The sequence below is a fragment of the Rhinoderma darwinii genome, chromosome 4 (assembly GCF_050947455.1).
Source record: "Rhinoderma darwinii isolate aRhiDar2 chromosome 4, aRhiDar2.hap1, whole genome shotgun sequence".
Taxonomy (NCBI): domain Eukaryota; kingdom Metazoa; phylum Chordata; class Amphibia; order Anura; family Rhinodermatidae; genus Rhinoderma; species Rhinoderma darwinii.
Window position 1 is genome coordinate 340906141 of NC_134690.1, and position 21266 is coordinate 340927406.

The 21266-nt window shown below is 44.2% G+C and overlaps 1 protein-coding gene across 4 annotated transcripts in view; it reads right to left on the bottom strand.

Annotated features, from left to right (window-relative positions):
- RGS17 (regulator of G protein signaling 17) overlaps positions 1 to 21266 on the bottom strand; it is a 112039-nt gene that overhangs the window by 35764 nt on the left and 55009 nt on the right. The window contains exon 3 of one of the 4 annotated variants that reach the window (XM_075864454.1): positions 4934 to 5011. The exons of 1 other annotated variant lie outside the window; for it this stretch is intronic. In XM_075864454.1, the coding sequence (XP_075720569.1) occupies positions 4934 to 5011 (78 nt within the window). Of the gene's footprint in view, positions 1 to 4933; positions 5053 to 21266 lie in introns of all 4 variants that reach the window. 2 more of the 4 variants (XM_075864453.1, XM_075864456.1) reach the window with 2 other exon arrangements.

Consider the following 21266-nt stretch of genomic DNA (forward strand, 5'->3'; position numbering starts at 1 on the left):
CACAGCTAACCGTGGGACTGAGTTCATGACATCATGTCACATAATTCTGCTTGCAGATGGGAGTTTCCGGGCACCTGGAGATCCCCCAAGTATGTCTTGTCAGAGCCTGGCCTCCTAGCTTATGAAATAAAAAGCCTCAATCTTACTACACTAGTTGCTTTCCTTTATCATGGGTGGGTAATCTATACAGGAGGACATTGACAGCTGGATAGAAGCAAGCATCAGACCATGCAGAAGAGAGGTCTTGGATGGAAACAAACAGTAGCAAGGAGCAAAGTATTTTATTACTATTAGATTATAGTAACAGTGGATTGCAAGTGGAGTTAGACTTTAAAGATCCATCTTAAAGCCATTATTTGAAGATTGCACAATCAGAAATTTTCTAACATACATTAAATCCAGCCCTTTACAAACATGGGTGGGTGATTCCAGTGATAAAGCAGGAATTAAAATTCAGCTGTTAACCAAATCCAGAAATGTTATCCTGCAATGTTGTAGTCTGTGTACGCCACTCTGTGCAGGAGCCGTATATTTAGAGTCAAAGATGAGATCAGAACCTGTCTTGTTATATCAGAAAAGGTTTTCCTCATACCAAAGGACTAGATCTGATACTGTCCTCAGCTCTAAATATACGGCTCATGCATTGAGTCTTAATATGGCTATGTGACTAAGCTTTTATACATCATCAAAGACAAACCAAGGAAGGAGAAAGTTGGTGTTAATTACTGCACGCTTTTCCAAATTTGATATGGCCAGTAATAGCACGAGGATTACATAAAATATTCCCACACTTGGATATTAAGAAATGTGTGATTCCCTTTTGTCTTGCTTTGATCAAGCCAAACCACATGATGCTATTTCCACAACTTTCTCACATCACTCACCTCCTTCCAGGGGCGTAGCTAAAGGCTCATGGGCCCTGGTGCAAAAGTTCTTCTTGGGCCCCCCAAATTTCTTCTCATAGCTGAGGGCCCGCAGCTTTCAGCTGCATCAATGGGTCTCCTAAGTGACTCAATGATGCAACACTAGCAGCGAGGGGCATCACTAAGGTCTTAAAACGTCAGGGGCAATAGCCCCAATGTATAAACCCACCCAAAAAAAATGAAATGTGTGTGTATATATATATATATATATATATATATATATATATGAGACAGCATATCTATAGCACTACGACCCTATAGCTATTGATAGGATTAGATACATTGGCTCAGCAGACAGTATCACACATGATAGGCTTAGATACAGGGCCCATTCACTGACATTGCGGCTCCAGCGCTGGACCCCGGAAACGTAAGTATAAGAATTGTTTTGCTTTTTTATGTGTTACAAATTCTTTTTGGGTTTGTGTTTTTTTACAGGTGCGGATGTTGGACTACTTCAGATGTTGGACTACTTTGATGGCGCCGTTTTTTTATTCTCAATAAAATGGTTAATGAGGGTTCTGTGTTTTTTTTTTTTATTTCAATAAAATATTTTTTCTGTGTATTTGTATTTTTTTAAAAACTTTATCATTACCGCCTTAGTAATTGTCGACTCCACACAACCCTCATTAACCATTTTATTTGAAATAAAAAAAGCCGTCATCGAAGTAGTCCTCGAATCCGAAGTAGTACAATGACCGAACCTGTAAGAAAACACAAGCAAACAAAAAACACATTGTAGGCTTAGATACAGGGCCCATGTGTGATACTGTCTGTTGGACTCTGTGTCTAACCTAACACGAGCTAGGCTTAGATACAGGGTCCAGCAGACAGGATCACACATGGGCCATGTATCTAGGCCTACCATGTGGTTGGCTTAGATACAGTGCCCAGCAGACACCCGCCAGGACCCCCGCTAATCAGCTATTTTGAAGGGGGAGCAGTGCTCGTACGAGCATTGCTTCCCCTTCATTCCGGTCACTTGTTCACTCTGTGAAACGCCGACACACCGCGATTGGCTAAGAGAAAGATATGATAGATAAGATAGATAGATTTTCTTAGATAGATTTTTAGATAGATAGATATGAGATAGATAGATAGATAGATAGATAGATATGAGATGGATGGATGGATGGACGGACGGACGGACGGACGGACAGACGGACAGACAGATAGATAGATAGATAAATATGAGATAGATAGATAGATACTGGATAGATAGATAGATAGATAGATAGATACTAGATAGATAGATAGATACTAGATAGATAGATACTAGGTAGATAGATACTAGATAGATAGATAGATACTAGATAGATAGATAGATACTAGATAGATAGATACTAGGTAGATAGATACTAGATAGATAGATACTAGATGATAGATAGATAGATAGATAGATAGATAGATAGATAGATAGATAGATAGATAGATAGATAGATAGATAGATAGATAGATAGATAGATAGATACTAGATAGATAGATAGATAGATAGATAGATAGATAGATAGATAGATAGATAGATAGATAGATAGATAGATAGATACTAGATAGATAGATAGATAGATAGATAGATAGATAGATAGATAGATACTAGATAGATACTAGATAGATAGATAGATATACTTTGTCTGTTATGCTAAACAGCCAGCCCTGAAGTGTGACTGCTCAGCATGACAGACTTACACACAGTGAAGGGGTTAATAGTTGCATTACTAGTTGCTACTTACATCTGGTGTGGGGTCAGAGAGCAGCAGGAGTCAGAATTCCTAAGCTGTGTAACAGCGGACACTGAGGCTCGTACTGCCAGGCAGGAGCCGGTGTGCACATCATCTTCTTGCTGAAGCCATTCCTTTCCCTCTACACAGGCCACGAGGAAGAGGGAAGCAGCTAGAAGCGAGCTGATTGGTTGGATAGCATAGTGGGCGGGCAAGAGTCTTCCCCCTCCATGCAATGACTATTTCACCGCCTACTGGGTCTCTTTTGTACCCCAGCGGGGACCCAGCAATGCAGAGGAATCATTGTAGCACTACTGTGCTAGTGTGGTGAGGGGGGCCTGCGGGCCTCCCTAGCTGTGGGGCCCGGTCGCAGTTGCGACCGCTGTGACCCCTATAGCTACGCCACTGCCTCCTTCTGTTTTTCAAGTATTCCCAATTTTGATAAAGAAAGCATCAATGCATACTTAATGCCTTGTTGAACAGAAAGTTTATATACAGTATACTGTTATATTACAAAGAGCCATATATTTCTTGAAAAGTATTATTGGTCAATTCCCTTGTTTTTTCCCCCATAACTATATACATAACTGTCTCTTTCAACCTGTGTCAACCTTTGTTATCAACACGGTTCATGTAGCAGCCACAGGCAACATCCAATATTTAGTGAAATTCGATAGAAAGCCTGTTACTGGGGGCTATGGATGAACCATACAAGACATGTGAGGCCATTACTCAGGACTGGGCAATTATGACCTAAATCAAAATCATGATTAATTGAACATGTAACCTTCATGATTAATGAATGATTATTTAGACCACACCCCTTTTGCATGTCACACCCCTTATTTGCATGCTACACCACCCAATAGTTACCCCCCCCACAGAATAATGCCCCTATAACTGCCCCACACAGTATAATGCCTCTATAGCTGCCCTCTACACAGTATATTTCCCACCATAACTGCCATCCACGGTATAATGCCCCAATAACTGCCCCCCCCAGTATAATGCCTCTATAACTGCCCTTCACACAGTATAATGCCCCTATAACTGCCCTCCACACAGTATAATGCCCCCTATAGCTGACCTCCACAAAGTACAATGCCCCCTATAGCTGCCCTCCACACTGTATAATGCCCCCTTAGCTGCCCCCACACAGTATAATGCCCCCCGTGACTGCCCCCACACAGTATAATGCCCCCCGTGACTGCCCCCACACACTATAATACTCCATAACTGTCCTCCACACAGTATAAAGTCCCGCTCAGCTGCCCCACGCTGTATAATGCCCCCATGACTGCCCCCACACACTATAATACCCCATAACTGTCCTCCACACAGTATAAAGTCCCACTCAGCTTCCCCACACCGTATAATGCCCCCATAGCTGCCCCCACACAGTATAATGCCCCCCATGACTGCTCCCACACACTATAATACCCCATAACTGTCCTCCACACAGTATAAAGTCCCCCTCAGCTGCCCCACGCTGTATAATGCCCCACAGCTACCCCATGCAGTATAATGGCCCCATAGCTGCTCCCACACAGCCCCAATAGTGCCCAATAGAAAACATACTCACCTAACCCCGTTCCAACGATGAGTTGAGGAGATCCCTCTGCACCTCGAGTCTGTGTGGCTCGACGCAAACAGGTGCAATAACATCACTACCTCGTGCCTGCCTGCGCCTAGCCATGAGGACTGGCGCTACATAGTATATGGTAGCGTAGAGACCTTACGACTCTCTGCTCTTCCGTTGGATTCAACTGTATCTGTGTCCTGAGGACGCAGATACATTTGAAACTGGGGGAAAAAAACGTAAGAAACGGAATGAAATGCACAAAATGACGTTGGTTAATTGCGCTGAATTTCGGTTTAGTTGTTTCTTATATTAATTGCTCAGCCCTACCATTACTGCATAGTTATTAGGCAAATAGCTTTATTATGATGACAATATTAAAATAAGTAGATACTAATATATATATATATATATATATATATATATATATATATATATATATATATGTTTTTCTATGATTATACTTGTATTGGCTTGTCATTATAAATACACATCATATGAGTTAGTAGACGCCTGTAACCAAGAGCATGTAGTTGGTTCAGCAGAGAACACTGCTGAATGCTGAGGCTGAGAACAGATTTAAAAGTCTTTCATCCCCCTCTATATGCCTAGAGGTTAACCTAAAAAAAGAACTGCACAGGAAAATTCCCATTAAGACTTAAATCATCTGAATTGTTAATATACTGCATAGTAGCATTAAAATAGAAACTCACCATTCTTCTATAACTTGTATATTTTCCATCTTTGTCGTGTGGGGTGTTCTTCCTGAATTTTCACCTCTATCTTCATTCCTAACAGTGAGGCTGCAATGTAGTACAACACTTTATTTTGTCTAGAGAAAGTTAAGCAATTTAAACAAAATCATTAAATGCACGTGTATTCAATATATACCCAAAGGATTATATTTCACCAATTTAGCTCACCAGATAGTAAAACCAAATAAAAAAAAAAAAGAAGTAAAACAGGGCTGAAAAAAACCCCAAAATTCTGTTGAACGGATTGTTTGAGACTATATAATCATGGTTCATGTATGTAGTATTAGCGATGCAGGTTTTGATTTCAATTTATATATCCTCCAGGATACAGTATATAACATGTTGTATGTGAAAAAGAGTTCATGCCCATGGCCGTATATATGGAGTTAGTCGGAGCCTGTATGGCAGCGCACGGATTCTGTACAGCTCCGTGTTCAGGGCTCTGTGGCTCAACTATCAGGCTTCTTTTCTATACATCTTTTGTGACAAATCATTGTATAGAAATGGACGTAAGAACAGATTGATGATTTCAGTGGCGCTTTTGTGTCTGTTGCGATATAAAAGAAAAAAAATTCCGATGGACAGGAAAACGCTTCATGCAACATTTTCCTACATGGCAAAAAAGTCTGAATTTCTATATAAAGAGGAAATGGATGTTACGTATGTCAACCAGCACTTCTGTTTCTTGAACCTATTTCTCCTGCAGAATATACACAAATAACAGTTACAAATAAGTAGACACAAAACTAAATCTGTCTATAATACCAAGGCACCATAAAGATGGCAGAATTATCAGTGTGAATGGTAAAGGACAAATCACATGAATAAGAAATGACCACAAATGTTTTTTCATAACCAAAAACGTTTAAACAACAAGCACACACTACAAGTATCGCACAACTACATAAATAACAAGATGCCAATAACTTATAGAAATTCACTTCAAAAACAAGGCTGGCAATAAATCTGTTGTCTGTACAGTATATTCCGACAAATGTTGTGGGATGGTTTCTGCACGAAAAATGGATGACATTATGGTTCCTCTGAGCACAATATTATGTCAAATACCACTTATTTACTACTGGTGAATCATTGTGTCAAAGTATACCACATGCGAGTGTATTATTGCAAATGGCGACTCACTAAGCGAGGGTTTCCTCTATGACATCTATATGCCATCATTTTGACACAACCCCTTTATGTGTAGCTTCAAACCAAACCGACATTTTAAAGCATTTTAAGAATTTGTGGCTGCGGATGCCACAAATGGTAGTACACTAGTGGCTAGCAGTGCCATTGTTAGACTGTATAAGTTAGTTAGTCAGTGGGTATCAGGCTCAGCCAGTGTGTCGGTATCTATCAATCTGAGTGTCAGCGTGAGACTTTATGTCACTGTGAGCAGAGGAGTAACTTGGAGCTCCTGGGCCCCAAAGCATAATCTGTAAATGGTCCCCCACCTATAATGTGGCATTTATACTATTTATGTCAGCTTATGTGGCAGTGGCCTTTGGGCCCCCTCATACACCAAGGCTTGAGTGTGACTGCTACTTCTGCATCCCCTATAGCTACTCCCTTGTGTATCTTGTCTTATATCTACTTTTGTTATCTGTTTGAAATGGTAATAGCAGCAGGTGTATCTCCATTCCCTTAATAATTCCTACAAGTGTACTCAGCAGGCAGCCATGGCAACTATTATTATTATTATATATTATCATACATTGGTACAGCACAGTTTAATTTCACTGCAGAAAAACCTTTGTAGCTGCTAGGAAACAGCAAATAACTGTAATATCAGCAGGAAGATGTCAATTTAAACAGATATATCTAAGTTTGCATTACGTTAATAACGGTGGTGTAAATTGCAGCCTTCAATCAGAAGTATACCTCAGGAAATCCTTTAGACATACACCTCGGATGGTAGGCTGAAAGATGATGTGAACAGAGCCTAACAGTGCAGCTTTCATTTTACCAGAGTTTAAAAAACGAAATCTTAGACCTCATTCATTGCTGTGGGCAACAAGGCCAGTTTTTTTCTTAAATAGTTTTGATAAATAAGGCCTACCTTAACCCCTTAAGGACGCAGCCTTGTTTCGGCCTTAAGGCTCAGAGCCCATTTTTTAAATCGGACATATTTCACTTTATGTGGTAATAACGTCGGAATACTTAAACCTATCCAAGCGATTCTGAGACTGTTTTCTCGTGAGACATTGTGCTTTATGTTATTGGTAAAATGTGGTCGATATATTTAGTGTTTATTTGTGAAAAATTGCAAAATTTAGAGAAAATTTAGAAAAAATAGTCTCTGAATTTAATTGCATCTGCTTGTAAAACAGATGGTTATACCACCCAAAATAGTTACTAGTTCACATTTCCCATATGTCTACTTTAGATTGGCATTGTTTTTTGAACATTCTTTTATTTTTCATGGACGTTACAAGGCTTAGAACATAAACAGCAATTTCTCATATTTTTAAGAAAATTTCAAAAGCCTTTTTTTTAAGGTACCTGTTCAGTTTTGAAGTGGCTTTGAGGGGCCAATGTATTAGAAACCCCCATAAAACACCCAATTTTAACAACTAGACCCCTCAAAGTATTCAAAACAGCATTTAGAAAGTTTTTTTTAACCCTTTAGGCATTTCAGAGGAATTAAAGCAAAGTGGAGGTGAAATTTGCAAATTTCCTTTTTCTTGCTGAATTTAAATTTTATTCCATTTTCTTTTCTGTAACACAGAAGGTTTTACCAGAGAAACACTACTAATTATTTATTGTCCAGATTCTGCAGTTTTTAGAAATGTCCCACATGTGGCTCTAGTTTGCTCATGGACTAAAACACAACAAAAGTGACCACATTTTGGAAACTACACCCCTCAAGGAATTCATGTATGGTTGTTTTTACTATTTTGACCACACAGTTTTTTCACAGCACGTATTAGAATTGGGCTGTGAAATTTAAAAAAATGATTTTTTTTCCAATAAGATGTCATTTTTGATCAAAATTTCTTATTTTCAAAAGAAATAAAATACTAAATTTTGTTGCCCAATTTCTCCTGAGTGCAGCAATACCCCATTTGTGGTGATAAACTACCGTTTGGGCCCATGGAAGGGCTCAGAAGAAAAGGAGCGCTATGTGTTCTTTGAAGTCCAGATTTTGCTGGATTGGTTTTCGGGTGCCATGTTGCATTTGTGGAAAACCAGAAGTATCATAGCAATGGAAACCCACCAGAAGTGACCCCATTTTAAAATCTACACCCCTTAAAGAGGCTCTGTCACTACATTATAAGTGCCCTATCTCCTACATAATGTCAATTTTGACCAAGATATTACCTATTTTAGATTTATGCTAATGACTTTCTTAATGCCCAACTGGGCGTTTTTTAGCTTTTCACCAAGTGGGAGTTGTAATAGACAACTGGGCGTGTTTTTAGTTTTTACCAACTGGGCGTTGTGAAGAGAAGTGTATGACACTGACCAACCAGTGACCATTCAGTGTCATACACTTCTCATTGTTCCAGCGCAGTGTGATTGTGCAGTGAAAGAAGCTGGGCTCGAACAATGAGAAGTGTATGACGGTGATTGGTCAGTGTCATACACTTCTCTTTACAACGCCCACTTGGTCAAAAGCTAAAAAACGCCCAGTTGGGCATTAAGAAAGTAATTAGCATAAATCTAAAATAGGTCATAAGTTTGTCAAAATTGATAGTTTTGCGAAATAAAAAACACTGCTGTAATAACTTATAATGTGGTGACAGATCCTCTTTAAGGCATTCATCTAGAGGTGTAGTGAGCATTTTTATCCCACAGGTATTTATCCCACAGGTATTGTCTAAAAGGTAATGCGCAGCAGATGGTGCAGTGTGAGATTTGCAATTTTCTATATATGTATGCCATTTCAGTGCCCAATATATTGTGCCCAGCATGCGCCACCGCAGATATACACCCTATAAATTGTAATGTGGGTTCTCTTGGGTACGGCAATACCCTACATGTGGCTGTTATCTGCTGCCTGGGCACACGGCGGGGCTTAGAACTGAAGGACCACCATTTGGCCTACTGGAGCTTTTCTGGTGCTAAGTCGTGAATGCAGAAGCCCCTGAGGTACCATTACAGTTGAAACCCCCAAGAAGTGACCCCATTTTAAAATCTACACCCCTTAAGGCATTCATCTAGAGGTGTAGTGAGCATTTTGACCCCATAGGTATTGTCTGAAAGGTAATGCACAGCAGATGGTGCAGTGTGAGATTTGCAATTTTCTATATATCTATGCCATTTCAGTGTCCAATATATTGTGCCCAAAATGCGCCATCGGAGATATACACCCTATAAACTGTAATGTGGGTTCTCCTGGGTACGGCAATACCCTACATGTGGCTGTTATCAGGTGCCTGGGCACACAGCAGGGCTCAGAAGGGAAAGGTGAGGGGGATAAGCTGTGTGGAGTGCATCAGGGTAGAAATCTAAGGGATGTATGATAAATTTTAAAACACTCTTTCATATAGAGTTTTTCGGGACACGTGTCACATTGATATATTGTGTCCTCCCTTATCCCCCTCTTTGAGCAGACTTTGCACCTCTTTTGACTTTTTCTCTTCTTGCCAGTTTGGGGAACTTCTAGTGGAAAGTGTTGCCCTGGAATGATGCGTGTGGCTTCGCTTCCAGAAGTACTGGATGCCCCTTCTTCTTGGTCCCTAAAGATTAGGTTCTTGATAACCACCTCTTGAAATTCCAGGAAAGTTCCACTCTGGCCTGCACATCGACGTAGCACGTACGCATTTTACAATGCCATCTGTATGATGTGCATGGCCAGCTTCTTATACCACACCGCATGGCGCTGTAGGGCTTCAGGACTTGATCTGACAAGTCCACCCCTCCCATGTACCTATTGTAGTCCAGGATGCCGTCTGGTTTGGGGGTCTCTGTACTGGTACCTCGTACAGGTACATGGGTACTGGTGTGGCCATGTATTGTTGTCAATACAAGGACATCTCTCTTGTCCTTGTACGTGGCACACAATATGTTGCTGCTAGAATGTGCCCTGCTCTCGCCCCTTCTATTTTGCCCAAGCAGAGTCTTAGGGAGGCCTCTCAGATTTTTTCTAGCAGTGCCGCATGCCACAGTACTTCTGGAACCGAGGCACTTGAAGAGTGAGACGCTGGTATAAAAATTATCCAGGTAGAGTTGGTAACCCTGGTACAGCAGTGGGTGCACCAAATCCCACGCAATTTTTGCATAACTCCCAGTATGGGGGGGGGGGGCATTCTTGGGGCTGAATACAGGTGTCCTTCCCTTCATATGTCCTAAATTTGTAGGTATACCCTGATGCACTCTTGCACAGCTTATACATCTTCACGCCGTACCTTGCCCTCTTATCTGCAGGTACTGGCGGAATTGAAGCCTCCCATTAAAATGTACCAAGGACTCATCAATAGAAATACACTTCTCGGGGGTGTATGCTTGGGAAAACGTGCACTGAAATTATCTAATAGGGGTCTCAGTTTATACAAACGGTCAAAACTGGGGTAATCTAGGGGTGGGCACTTCTCATTATCGGTATAATGTAAGAAGCAAAGTATTTCCTAATTCTTTTTTTTTTAGGTTCCAGTTCAGTTCTGATGTTGCTTTGAGGGGCCTATATATTATAAACCCCTATCAAACACCCCATTTTAGAAACTAGACCCCTCAAAGTATTCACAACAGCATTTAGAAGGAAAGTAGAGGTGAAATTGACATATTTCTTTTTTTTTTTGTCAGAAAATCCTTTTTATTCAATTTTTTTCTGTAAAACAGAAGGTTTTACCAGAGAAACACAACTTAATACTTATTGCCCAGATTCTGCAGTTTTGAGAAATATCCCACATGTGGCCCTAGTGTGGTAATGGACTGAAGCACCGGCCTCCGAATAAAAGGACCACCTAGAGGATTATGAGGCCTCATTTTTATTAGGCACCATGTCCAGTTTGAAGAGGTCTTGTGGTGCCAAAACAGTGGAAACCCCCCAAAAGTGACCCTATTTTGGAAACTAGACACATTGAGGAATTCATTGTAGTTTTCTTGGGGTGCATGTGGCTTTTTGATCAGTTTTTATTCTATTTATAAGTGGCGTGGTGACTAAAAAACAGCAATTCTACTATTGTTTTTTTATTCTATTTTTTTTACAGCATTAACCGTGCACTATAAATGACATTCACTTTATTTTGCAGGTCGATACGATTACGGCGATACCATATGTTTATAGTTTTGTTATCTCTTATGGTGTTTTCACAATAAAATACATTTTGTAAAAAATTATTTTCTTTTTGTGTTGCCATATTCTAAGAGCCATAACTTTTTTATTTTTCCATCACGAAAGCCGTATCAGGACTTGATTTTTGCGTAACGAACTATAGTTTCGATCAGAACCATTTTTAGGTACATGCGACTTTTTGATCTCTTTTTATTCCATTTTTTGGGAGGTGAAGTGACCAAACAATTGTGATTCTGGTATGTTTTTTTGTAGTGCAGTGTATTAGAGCTGTCAGCTACTCACTGACAGCAAGCATAGTGGGTCCTGACTTTGTCAGGAACCACTAGGCTTCCGTAGATGACATAGCCGGAAGCCATTATTAGGCGTCCGGTTGCCATAGCAACCATCGCTGCCCGCTATCATGTAGCGGGCCATTGATGGTGGTTTAACCCCTAAAAAGCCGTGATTGCTATTGAACGCGGCTTTTAAGGGGTTAATCAGCGGGGACACAGCGATCGGTCCCCGCAATAGGAGCTGTAGCAACTGCTGTACGAGACAACAGCTGTTATAGCTCCTGCATATGTCGTGAAGACGGATGAAATGGCTGTTATTCCCGTGATGTACTATTAGGTCATGGAGCGCGAAAGATACAGTTACCATTACCTAATAGTACGTCCAGGAGTGGGAAGGGGTTAAAGGGTTATTCCCAAGTTGAGTCTTTTATTTTTTATTTTTTTTATAATGAATCCTAATCAGAAATTGAATTATAAATCTATTCATGTTAACATTTTTATAAAATTCCTTCACTAAAGACCTTTTTTTTCTAACTTGATAACTCAGTTAGTGCTGGTTATCTTTTATAAAAGTGGGCGTGAGCGGCTCGATGTCAATCAAGCCGCTCTGCACTGTGCACGCTCCCGTCGTTGCTAGATAATGTAGTTCTAGCAGCATCCGGAGAACGATCGTCTCAACCAGGCATGGTGAGCATGGATGAGACCGAACCCCCCTCAATTCACTACATAGTTTTATCTAGTAACACCTTTACTTTCAAGGCACCCATGCCACTCCTCACTGCAACCCCCGCCATCCTTCTCTCTAACCCACGTCCCCCCTCGCAATAAGCTGTATACCCACCCCTCACAGCAACACTTCCCCCACACCTGTAATAACTCTAGCGGTGGCACCACCGCCCCCCCCTCTTCATCAGCTGCTTACACCCCCTTTGCTGCAACATGCAGTACCTGGAGCCGACCGCTGATATATCCGGATGAGCGGTGGCTGGGCCGGCATCTAATGCTCATGCGCTGATATGCACGTTCAAGATTAGAATGATATCCTCTCCTAAGGATGGAGAGGATATCATTGCGCATGCGCGGCCACCGCCATCTGAAAACAGCGATGGCCGGATCCCTAGACAACGAGCAATAAACAAAGAGGGACATGGACAGCGATATGGAGGACGGATAGCACGAAAACGACATCATTTTCATAAATTGCTCAACTTATGAAGATGGGAATAACCCTTTAAGTGAAATATACAACCTATAAGAACACTGGAAACCACAAGACAGCTATCTGGCAGTAACATCCCAGGAAACCATGAATTGCATAGATGCCGGAAACATCACAAATGCTAAATTATTTCTTGTGGAGAGTTAAAGGGGTCAAATTCAGACCCTTTTAAAGGAAATTTATAAACAGAGATAAGACAAAATATAAATATTTAGACAGCAGGGCCAACTGAATGGAGCAGACATTGTAATAACTGTATACAAGTGGTATGTATTTTTTTTATTTTTAAGCCAACTAATCTGATCCTTACATTTCATTGTACTAGTGAAGTATAAGGGTTCCAAACTAATCCTAAAAAAGCCTTAAATGATGTGGGCATAAAATTCACAAGTTCACATTTTCTATTATACACATTGTCAAAATGTTGGTGATTACAACTCTAGGGTACCAGAGAACGAGAAGGCAGTGATGGCTTACAGTCTACCTCATGGATTTAAGTCGAAAAAAGAAAGAGAAAAAATATTTGTGGAGGCTGATATGGAATCACATCCCCAATCCCTTAAAACTTATTTCTCACCATAGATGTTGTGTAGGTCCAACACCAAACTATAAGGTCACATTTGTTGGCCCCACGACCTGATATCCATACAGTGTTTCATACGGCAGTCTTAACAATAAGAAAGTCTCTTAATAAATGTGTCACATCTTCAAACCGGGCCGTGCGCCAGAATTGTGGCACATCGACCGTGGCCATACGCTATCAATTCCCCATATAGGCGATAAAAAAACACATACTCACCTCTGTGCTCCTCTTCTCCCCGCCGGCTCCTTCATCACTCCATTTGCACTCGTACAAGGCTCTGACTCCGAGCAGCGTCAGGGCCTTATATGCAATGCAGCACTTCAACATTATCAGTGCTATGTCGCATACAACGGCCTGACACTGCCTGGCATCATTACGTTGTATGAGCAGCGCTGGAAGATGAGGGAGAAGGGAGGGGGGAGAAGAGGAACAGAGAGGTGAGTATATTTTTATCAATGTAATTTTTTTAAAATGTATTTAATTTATTCAATGGGGGTCAGGGGGTAGTCTGATAAGGGGAAGTCCAGCGTGGGCCCCAGCTTGATAGACTGCATAGAGTGAAATCCAAGCCAGCTTGGGGCTGGCATAGATTTCCATTATAATTTACCAGTTTTCTGGACTAAATTATAATAAATTATAATTATAATACATTTTAATACATTTGGCAGAAAACTGGCGAAGAAAGCTTGATAAATTACCCCCAAAGTTTGGTTGCTGTGAACCAAACATTCTCCTGTGCACAAATAATTCTATTTCTTTTCTGGATATTGATTATGGGATCGCTATTTTTCCAAAGCTGACGGTATATATATAAACATTGTAGATAACGTATACTTCTTCAAAGTTTCATTTAACTCAACAGAGCGATTTCAAAGATCAAAGTTCCCTCTAAGCATTTATAGCTAGTGAAGGACATGAGTACTGGCGATACAGAACATCAAACAATTAATTTTAAATGAACACTGCCCTTCTTTGTTTATTTTTATTTATTTTCTCTCGGTAGTTTTCATGTTTTTCTTTTGCAGCGGATGGGGAGGGGGGAAGGGAGAGGATCTTTATGTCCTGTAATATATATATATATATATATATATATCAGATAGATAGATAGATAGTTATATATATAGATAGATAGATAGATAAATAGATAGATAGGTGTCACGGAGCGGGTTAGTGGACCCACTAGGCCGTACCGCCGCAGCGGGGAGGCAGCTGGCCAAACAACAGGACACCCCAGAAATACAATGTCCCGCACAAGGGTACCTGAATAGTCCAGCTGGTGGCCGCAGCTCTGGCACAGATGAGATGGGTGCAGCAGATGGCGCTAAACGTGGCGGATGACACAGGAGACGCAAGTTGTGCCAGACGTGGCGGATTCCTCCGGACGTGGCAGATAACACAGGACGTGGCGGATTCCTCCGGACGTGGCAGATGACACAGGACGTGGCAGATGACACAGGACGTGGCGGATTCCTCCGGACGTGGCAGATGACACAGGACGTGGCGGATTTCTCCAGATGTGGCAGACAACACAGGACGTGGCGGATTCCTCCAGACGTGGCAGATGATGCAGGACGTGGCAGATTCCTCTGGACGTGGCAGATTCCTCTGGACATGGCAGATGACACAGGACGTGGCACGACTTGATACTAGGGCAAAGCACGGGAAACAGGAACGGGGAACAAGGTATGGGTAACAACAGGAACGGGAAACACTAAGGGACCATTTGCAAGACAGACTGGGAAAACTAACAACGCTCAGGCATCGAACTAGGGGGCTGGACCCCTCTTATAGCCCAGGGTACTCACGGGTCAAAGGTCGTTCACGATGTCCGGTGCGCGCTGCCCCTTTAAGAGCGGGGGCCAGCGCTTGCCGACTCGTGGCTGCGGCTGTCAGCGGGAGACTGGAGCTGACAGCCCGCAGCCACGGACATTACAGTATCCCCCCTCTTACGCCCCCTCTTCTTGGGACCGGAGCGAGAGAGAAACTTCTTTAGAAGAGTAGGGGCATTGAGGTTCTCCTCTGGCTCCCAGGACCTCTCTTCGGGACCAAACCCCCTCCAATCCACCAAATACAAGGTCTTTCCTCTCACTCTCTTGGTGTCCAAGATCTCCTTTACCTCAAAGATGTCGCTGGGAGCAACCGCAGGGCTGGGAGTCTTGGAATAGCGGTTTAGGATCACAGGCTTCAGGAGGGAGACGTGGAAGGAGTTGGGAATCCTGAGGGTAGGAGGCAGCCGAAGCTTGTAGGCAACAGGGTTGATCTGCTGCAGGACCTCGAATAGTCCAAGGAACCTGGGAGCGAACTTGTATCAGGGCACCTTCAAGCGAATGTTCCGAGAGGACAGCCAGACTTTAGTCCCCGGAAGATACTGAGGCGGCTCTCTTCTTCTCTTAGTATCTGCCTTTCGCTTCATGCGATCTACTGCCAGCAAAATAGAGGACCGGGTCTGTTGCCAGATTTGCAGGAAGTCCCCATATGCAGAGTCAGCAGAGGGAACTTGAGATGAAGTCGACACAGGAAGAGGGACTCTGGGATGTTGACTGTACACGATGTGAAACGGAGTGGAAGTGGTGGACTCACTTGTGTGGTTGTTGTAAGAAAATTCGGCCCATGGTAGAAGCTGTACCCAGTTATCGTGCTGTGAAGAGATGAAATGGCGGAGATAATTTTCCATGATCTGGTTGATCCTCTCAACTTGCCCATTGGACTGGGGGTGATAGGCAGAGGAAAAGTCCAATCTCACATCCAGGAGTTTACAGAGGGCTCTCCAGAACTTAGAGGTAAACTGAACCCCCCGGTCGGACACAATGTGAAGAGGCAAGCCATGCAAGCGGAAGATGTGCTGAATGAAGAGACTTGCCAGGCGAGGAGCAGAAGGTAGGCCGGTCAACGGGATAAAATGAGCCATCTTAGAGAACCGGTCCACCACCACCCAGACAGTGTTACATCCTGCTGAGGGGGGAAGGTCTGTGACGAAGTCCATCGCAATGTGCTGCCAGGGGGCATTGGGTACAGGCAGAGGTTGAAGCAGGCCGGCAGGCTTGGAGTGAGTCACTTTGTTAGAGGCACACACCGTGCAAGCAGAGACAAAGTCCAGAACATCCTTAGGTAGCGTGGACCACCAAAAGTGACGAGCAATCAGGTCTCGCTTTTTACGGACACCGGCGTGCCCAGCAAGTTTAGAACTATGTCCCCAGCGGAGAATTCTTCTCCTGTCCGCCAACCGAACAAATGTCCTCCCAGGAGAGATGTCTCTAACCTGCAGAGGATTAGCAGTAACGATGAAGGACGGGTCTATGATGGTCTGGAGGGACTCCACCGTGTCTTCCGTCTCAAACGATCTGGACAGGGCATCGGCCCTCACATTCTTGTCCACGGGACGGTAGTGGAGCGCAAACAGAAAACGGGTGAAGAACAGCGACCACCTGGCTTGACGAGGATTAAGTCTTTGAGCGGACTGAAGGTGAGGTTCTTGTGGTCGGTGAAGATCAGGATGGGGTGAGCAGCGCCCTCCAGAAGATGTCTCCACTCCTCCAGAGCCAATTTGATGGCCAGCAGCTCCCGATCTCCAAAGGAGTAATTGCGCTCAGCAGAAGAAAACAGTCTAGAGTAGTAGCCACATACTACAGCCTTTCCTTTGGAGCTCCTCTGGAACAGAAGTGCACCTGCACCGACAGAGGAAGCGTCCACTTCCAGTGAGAACTGCCGAGATACGTCAGGATGATGGAGGATCGAGGCTGAAGTGAAGGGACTCTTCAGGCTATTAAATGCAGACTCTGCCTCTGGAGTCCACACTTTGGCGTTCACACCCTTCTTGGTAAGGGTCGAGATGGGAGACGTCAGAGAAGAGAAGTTAGGAATAAACTGTCGGTAGAAATTGGCGAATGCCAGGAACCGCTGTATGGCCCTTAAGCCTTGGGGACGTGGCCACTCCAGGACAGCCTTCACTTTCTCAGGATCCATCTTGAGGCCTTGATTCGAGATGATGTAGCCCAGGAAGGGCAGAGAACTCTTCTCAAAGACGCACTTCTCCAGCTTGGCGTATAAATGATTCTCCCTCAATCGTAGCAGAACCTGACGAACATGCCTCCGATGAGTCGTCTGATCTGGGGAGAAAATCAAAATATCATCGAGATAAACAACAACACAGACATAGAGTAGATCTCGGAAGATGTCGTTAACGAACTCCTGAAACACTGCTGGAGCGTTACACAGTCCGAAGGGCATCACCAGGTATTCGTAGTGCCCGTCCCGGGTGTTAAATGCCGTCTTCCATTCGTCACCTCGGCGAATCCGGACTAGATTGTAAGCCCCACGCAGGTCTAGCTTAGAAAAAATTTTGGCCCCTCGTATGCGATCAAATAGCTCAGAGATGAGTGCCAACGGGTATTTGTTCTTGACTGTGATCAGGTTGAGGCCCCTGTAGTCAATGCAGGGACGAAGGGATCCATCCTTCTTTTTAACGAAGAAGAATCCGGGGAGGAGGATTTTCGTATAAAACCCCTCTCCAGATTCTCCTTTATATAGGCCGACATGGATAGAGACTCAGGCAAGGAGAGAGGATATACCCGTCCACGGGGAAGAGAGGCATTAGGAACCAGTTCAATGGGGCAGTCATAGGTGCGATGTGGAGGCAGCGTCTCAGCCTCCTTTTTGCTGAAAACATCTGCATACTGAGCAAAGGGGGGAGGCAGTCCCGACAGCGACTGAGGCAGAGAAGGCTTGACAGGATGGATCTGCAACAGACAACGACCATGGCACTTGGAGCCCCATTGGAGAACCTCTCCAGAATTCCAGTCCAGGACTGGGGCATGTAGTCGAAGCCAAGGCAGGCCCAGCAGAACAGGATTGATGGCCTTGGGCAAAACAAGGAACTAAATAAATTCAGAATGAAGTACTCCAACCTGGAGCTTCAACGGCTTGGTTTTAGAGATAATGGGATCAGGCAGAGGCAGTCCATTAACTGAGGCAACAGCCAAAGATGTCTCCAGGGGAACTGTGGGCAGCTGAAGATGATCCACAAGCTCTTTCTGGATGAAATTTGCAGCAGAGCCAGAGTCAAGATAGGCAGAGACTTGATGCGTCCTGTCGCCGGATACCAAGGTCACAGGAATAGTCAATTTGGAAGCGAATTCTCTGTTAGATTCTGTTCCACCTAGTGTTGTCTCTCCAACCAATCCTAGGCAATGGGGTCTCTCCGGCCTCTGGGGGCACAGACGCACAATATGGCCTCCATGGCCGCAATACAAACAAAGTCCAGAAGTGCGTCTGCGTTGTTTCTCCAGGGTAGACAATTTAACATAATTACTCTGCATCGGGTACTCTGGTGGGACGACTGAGGAGGATTGCGGGACAGCAGAATCCAGCATGGGAAGTTCTCTCCCCCGGAGAACCTCTTGGGAACGTTCCCGGATCCTCATGTCGACACGGGAGGCGAGTAGGATAAGGTCGTCTAGGGTAGATGGCAGATCGCGAGCAGACAGCTCGTCCTTGATCCCTGAAGACAGTCCCTGCCAGAATGTAGCCACCAAAGCCTCGTTGTTCCAGGTCCATTCAGCAGCCAGGATACGGAACTAAATGGCATACTCGCCCACAGAGAGGTCTCCCTGGTGTAGGGTCAGCAAGGATGCAGCAGCCGAAGAAACTCTCCCAGGTTCCTCAAAGATCGCGCGGAAGGTCTGTAAGAAGCACTGTAAGTCCCGGGTCTCTGGTCCCTGATGTTCCCACAGAGCATTGGCCCATGCCAGGGCTTTGCCGGTAAGGAGAGAGATGATAAAGGCGATCCTGACGTCATCCGAACAGAAGGACCTGGCATGTAGTCTGAAATGGATCAGGCACTGATTCAAAAATCCCCTGCAGGACCTCGGATCTCCGTCATAGCGTGGAGGTAGCGGCAAGAAACACAGCGGGTTGGTACCGGTACAGACAGGAAGTGTAGCAGGCGGAACCGCAGGAACGGATGCGGTGATGACTGTGGACGGAGCAAGCAGCCGATGGCCTATGGCGTTCACCGACAGGAGGAGCTGGTCTTGTCGTGACTGGAGATCCTCCATCTCAGCCAGCATGGCTTGTGTAGTCAATGTCTCAGGTTGACCAGTGGGGGCCATGGCCTGAACGTACTGTCACAGAACGGGTTAGTGGACCCACTAGGCCGTACCGCCGCAGCGGGGAGGCAGCTGGCCAAACAACAGGACACCCCAGAAATACAATGTCCCGCACAAGGGTACCTGAATAGTCCAGATGGTGGCCGCAGCTCTGGCACAGATGAGATGGGTGCAGCAGATGGCGCCAAACGTGGCGGATGACACAGGAGCCGCAAGTTGCGCCAGACGTGGCGGATTCCTCCGGACGTGGCAGATAACACAGGACGTGGCGGATTCCTCCGGACGTGGCAGATGACACAGGACGTGGCGGATTCCTCCGGACGTGGCAGATGACACAGGACGTGGGGGATTCCTCCAGACGTGGCAGACGACACAGGACGTGGCGGATTCCTCCAGACGTGGCAGATGACACAGGACGTGGCAGATTCCTCTGGACATGGCAGATTCCTCTGGACGTGGCAGATGACACAGGACGTGGCACGACTTGATACTAGGGCAAAGCACGGGAAACAGGAACGGGGAACAAGGTACGGGTAACAACAGGAACGGGAAACACTAAGGGACCATTTGCAAGACAGACTGGGAAAACTAACAACGCTCATGCATCGAACTAGGGGGCTGGACCCCTCTTATAGCCCAGGCTACTCACGGGTCAAAGGTCGTTCAAGATGTCCGGTGCGCGCGCTGCCCCTTTAAGAGCGGGGACGAGCGTGCGCGCGCACCCTGCGGGCTCCGGCGGAGGTGAGTGGATGCAAGCGCTGGCGTCTCCTGAGGAAGAGGCTGGGGCCAGCGCTTGCCGACTCGTGGCTGCGGCTGTCAGCGGGAGGCTGGAGCTGACAGCCCGCAGCCACGGACATTACAATAGGTATAGATATCTATCTATATCTATATATATATCTATCTCTCTCTCTCTCTCTCTCTCTCTCTCTCTATATGTATATATATATACTTTCTATAATGATGAACTGTATGATTGTGTATTGAGCATATAATCTTAATAAAGTACAGGGTGGGCCATTTATATGGATACACCTAAATAAAATGGGAATGGTTGGTGATATTAAATTCCTGTTTGTGGCACATTAGTATATGGGAGGGGGGAAACTTGTCAAGCTGGGTGTTGACCATGGCGGCCATTTTGAAGTCAGCCATTTTGTATCCAACTTTAGTTTTTTCAATGGGAAGAGGGTCATGTGAGACATCAAACTTATCGAGAATTTCACAAGAAAAACAATGGTGTGCTTGGTTTTAACGTTACTTTATTCTTTATTCAACACCCAGCTTGAAAAGTTTCCCCCCTCCCATATACTAATGTGCCACAAACAGGAAGTTAATATCACCAACCATTCCCATTTTATTTAGGTGTATCCATATAAATGGCCCACCCTGTATATATTTAAAAATGCAAAAAAGGACACTGCCCTAATAATCATCCATACATCAACCAGACACACGGGGCCATATAGCATCCAGATGAATATTATTATACAGCGGTTAATGTCTGTATCCCAAGTGGTCTAGGCAATGTAGTGGTTAATGCAAGACTACCCAGTGGTCTATGGCAATGTAGAGGTTAGTGTCAGTATTCCTGATGGTCTATGGCATCGTTGCGGTTCTTGTCAATATCCCTGGTGGTCTCAGACAGTGAAAAGATTAGGGGTTAATGTCAGTTTAGAAGGTTGGTTATGTTGGCGAAAAGATTAACAGCAGAATACCTGGTGTTCTAGGGCTTTAAAAGGGTAAATCTCAGCATACCTTGTGGTTTAGCTCAGTAAAGGGTTTAATTTTAGGATCCCTGGTGATCTACGACAAAGAATGGGTTCATTTTATGATCCCTAGTGGTCTGGGGCATTGAAGGGGTTAATTTTAAGA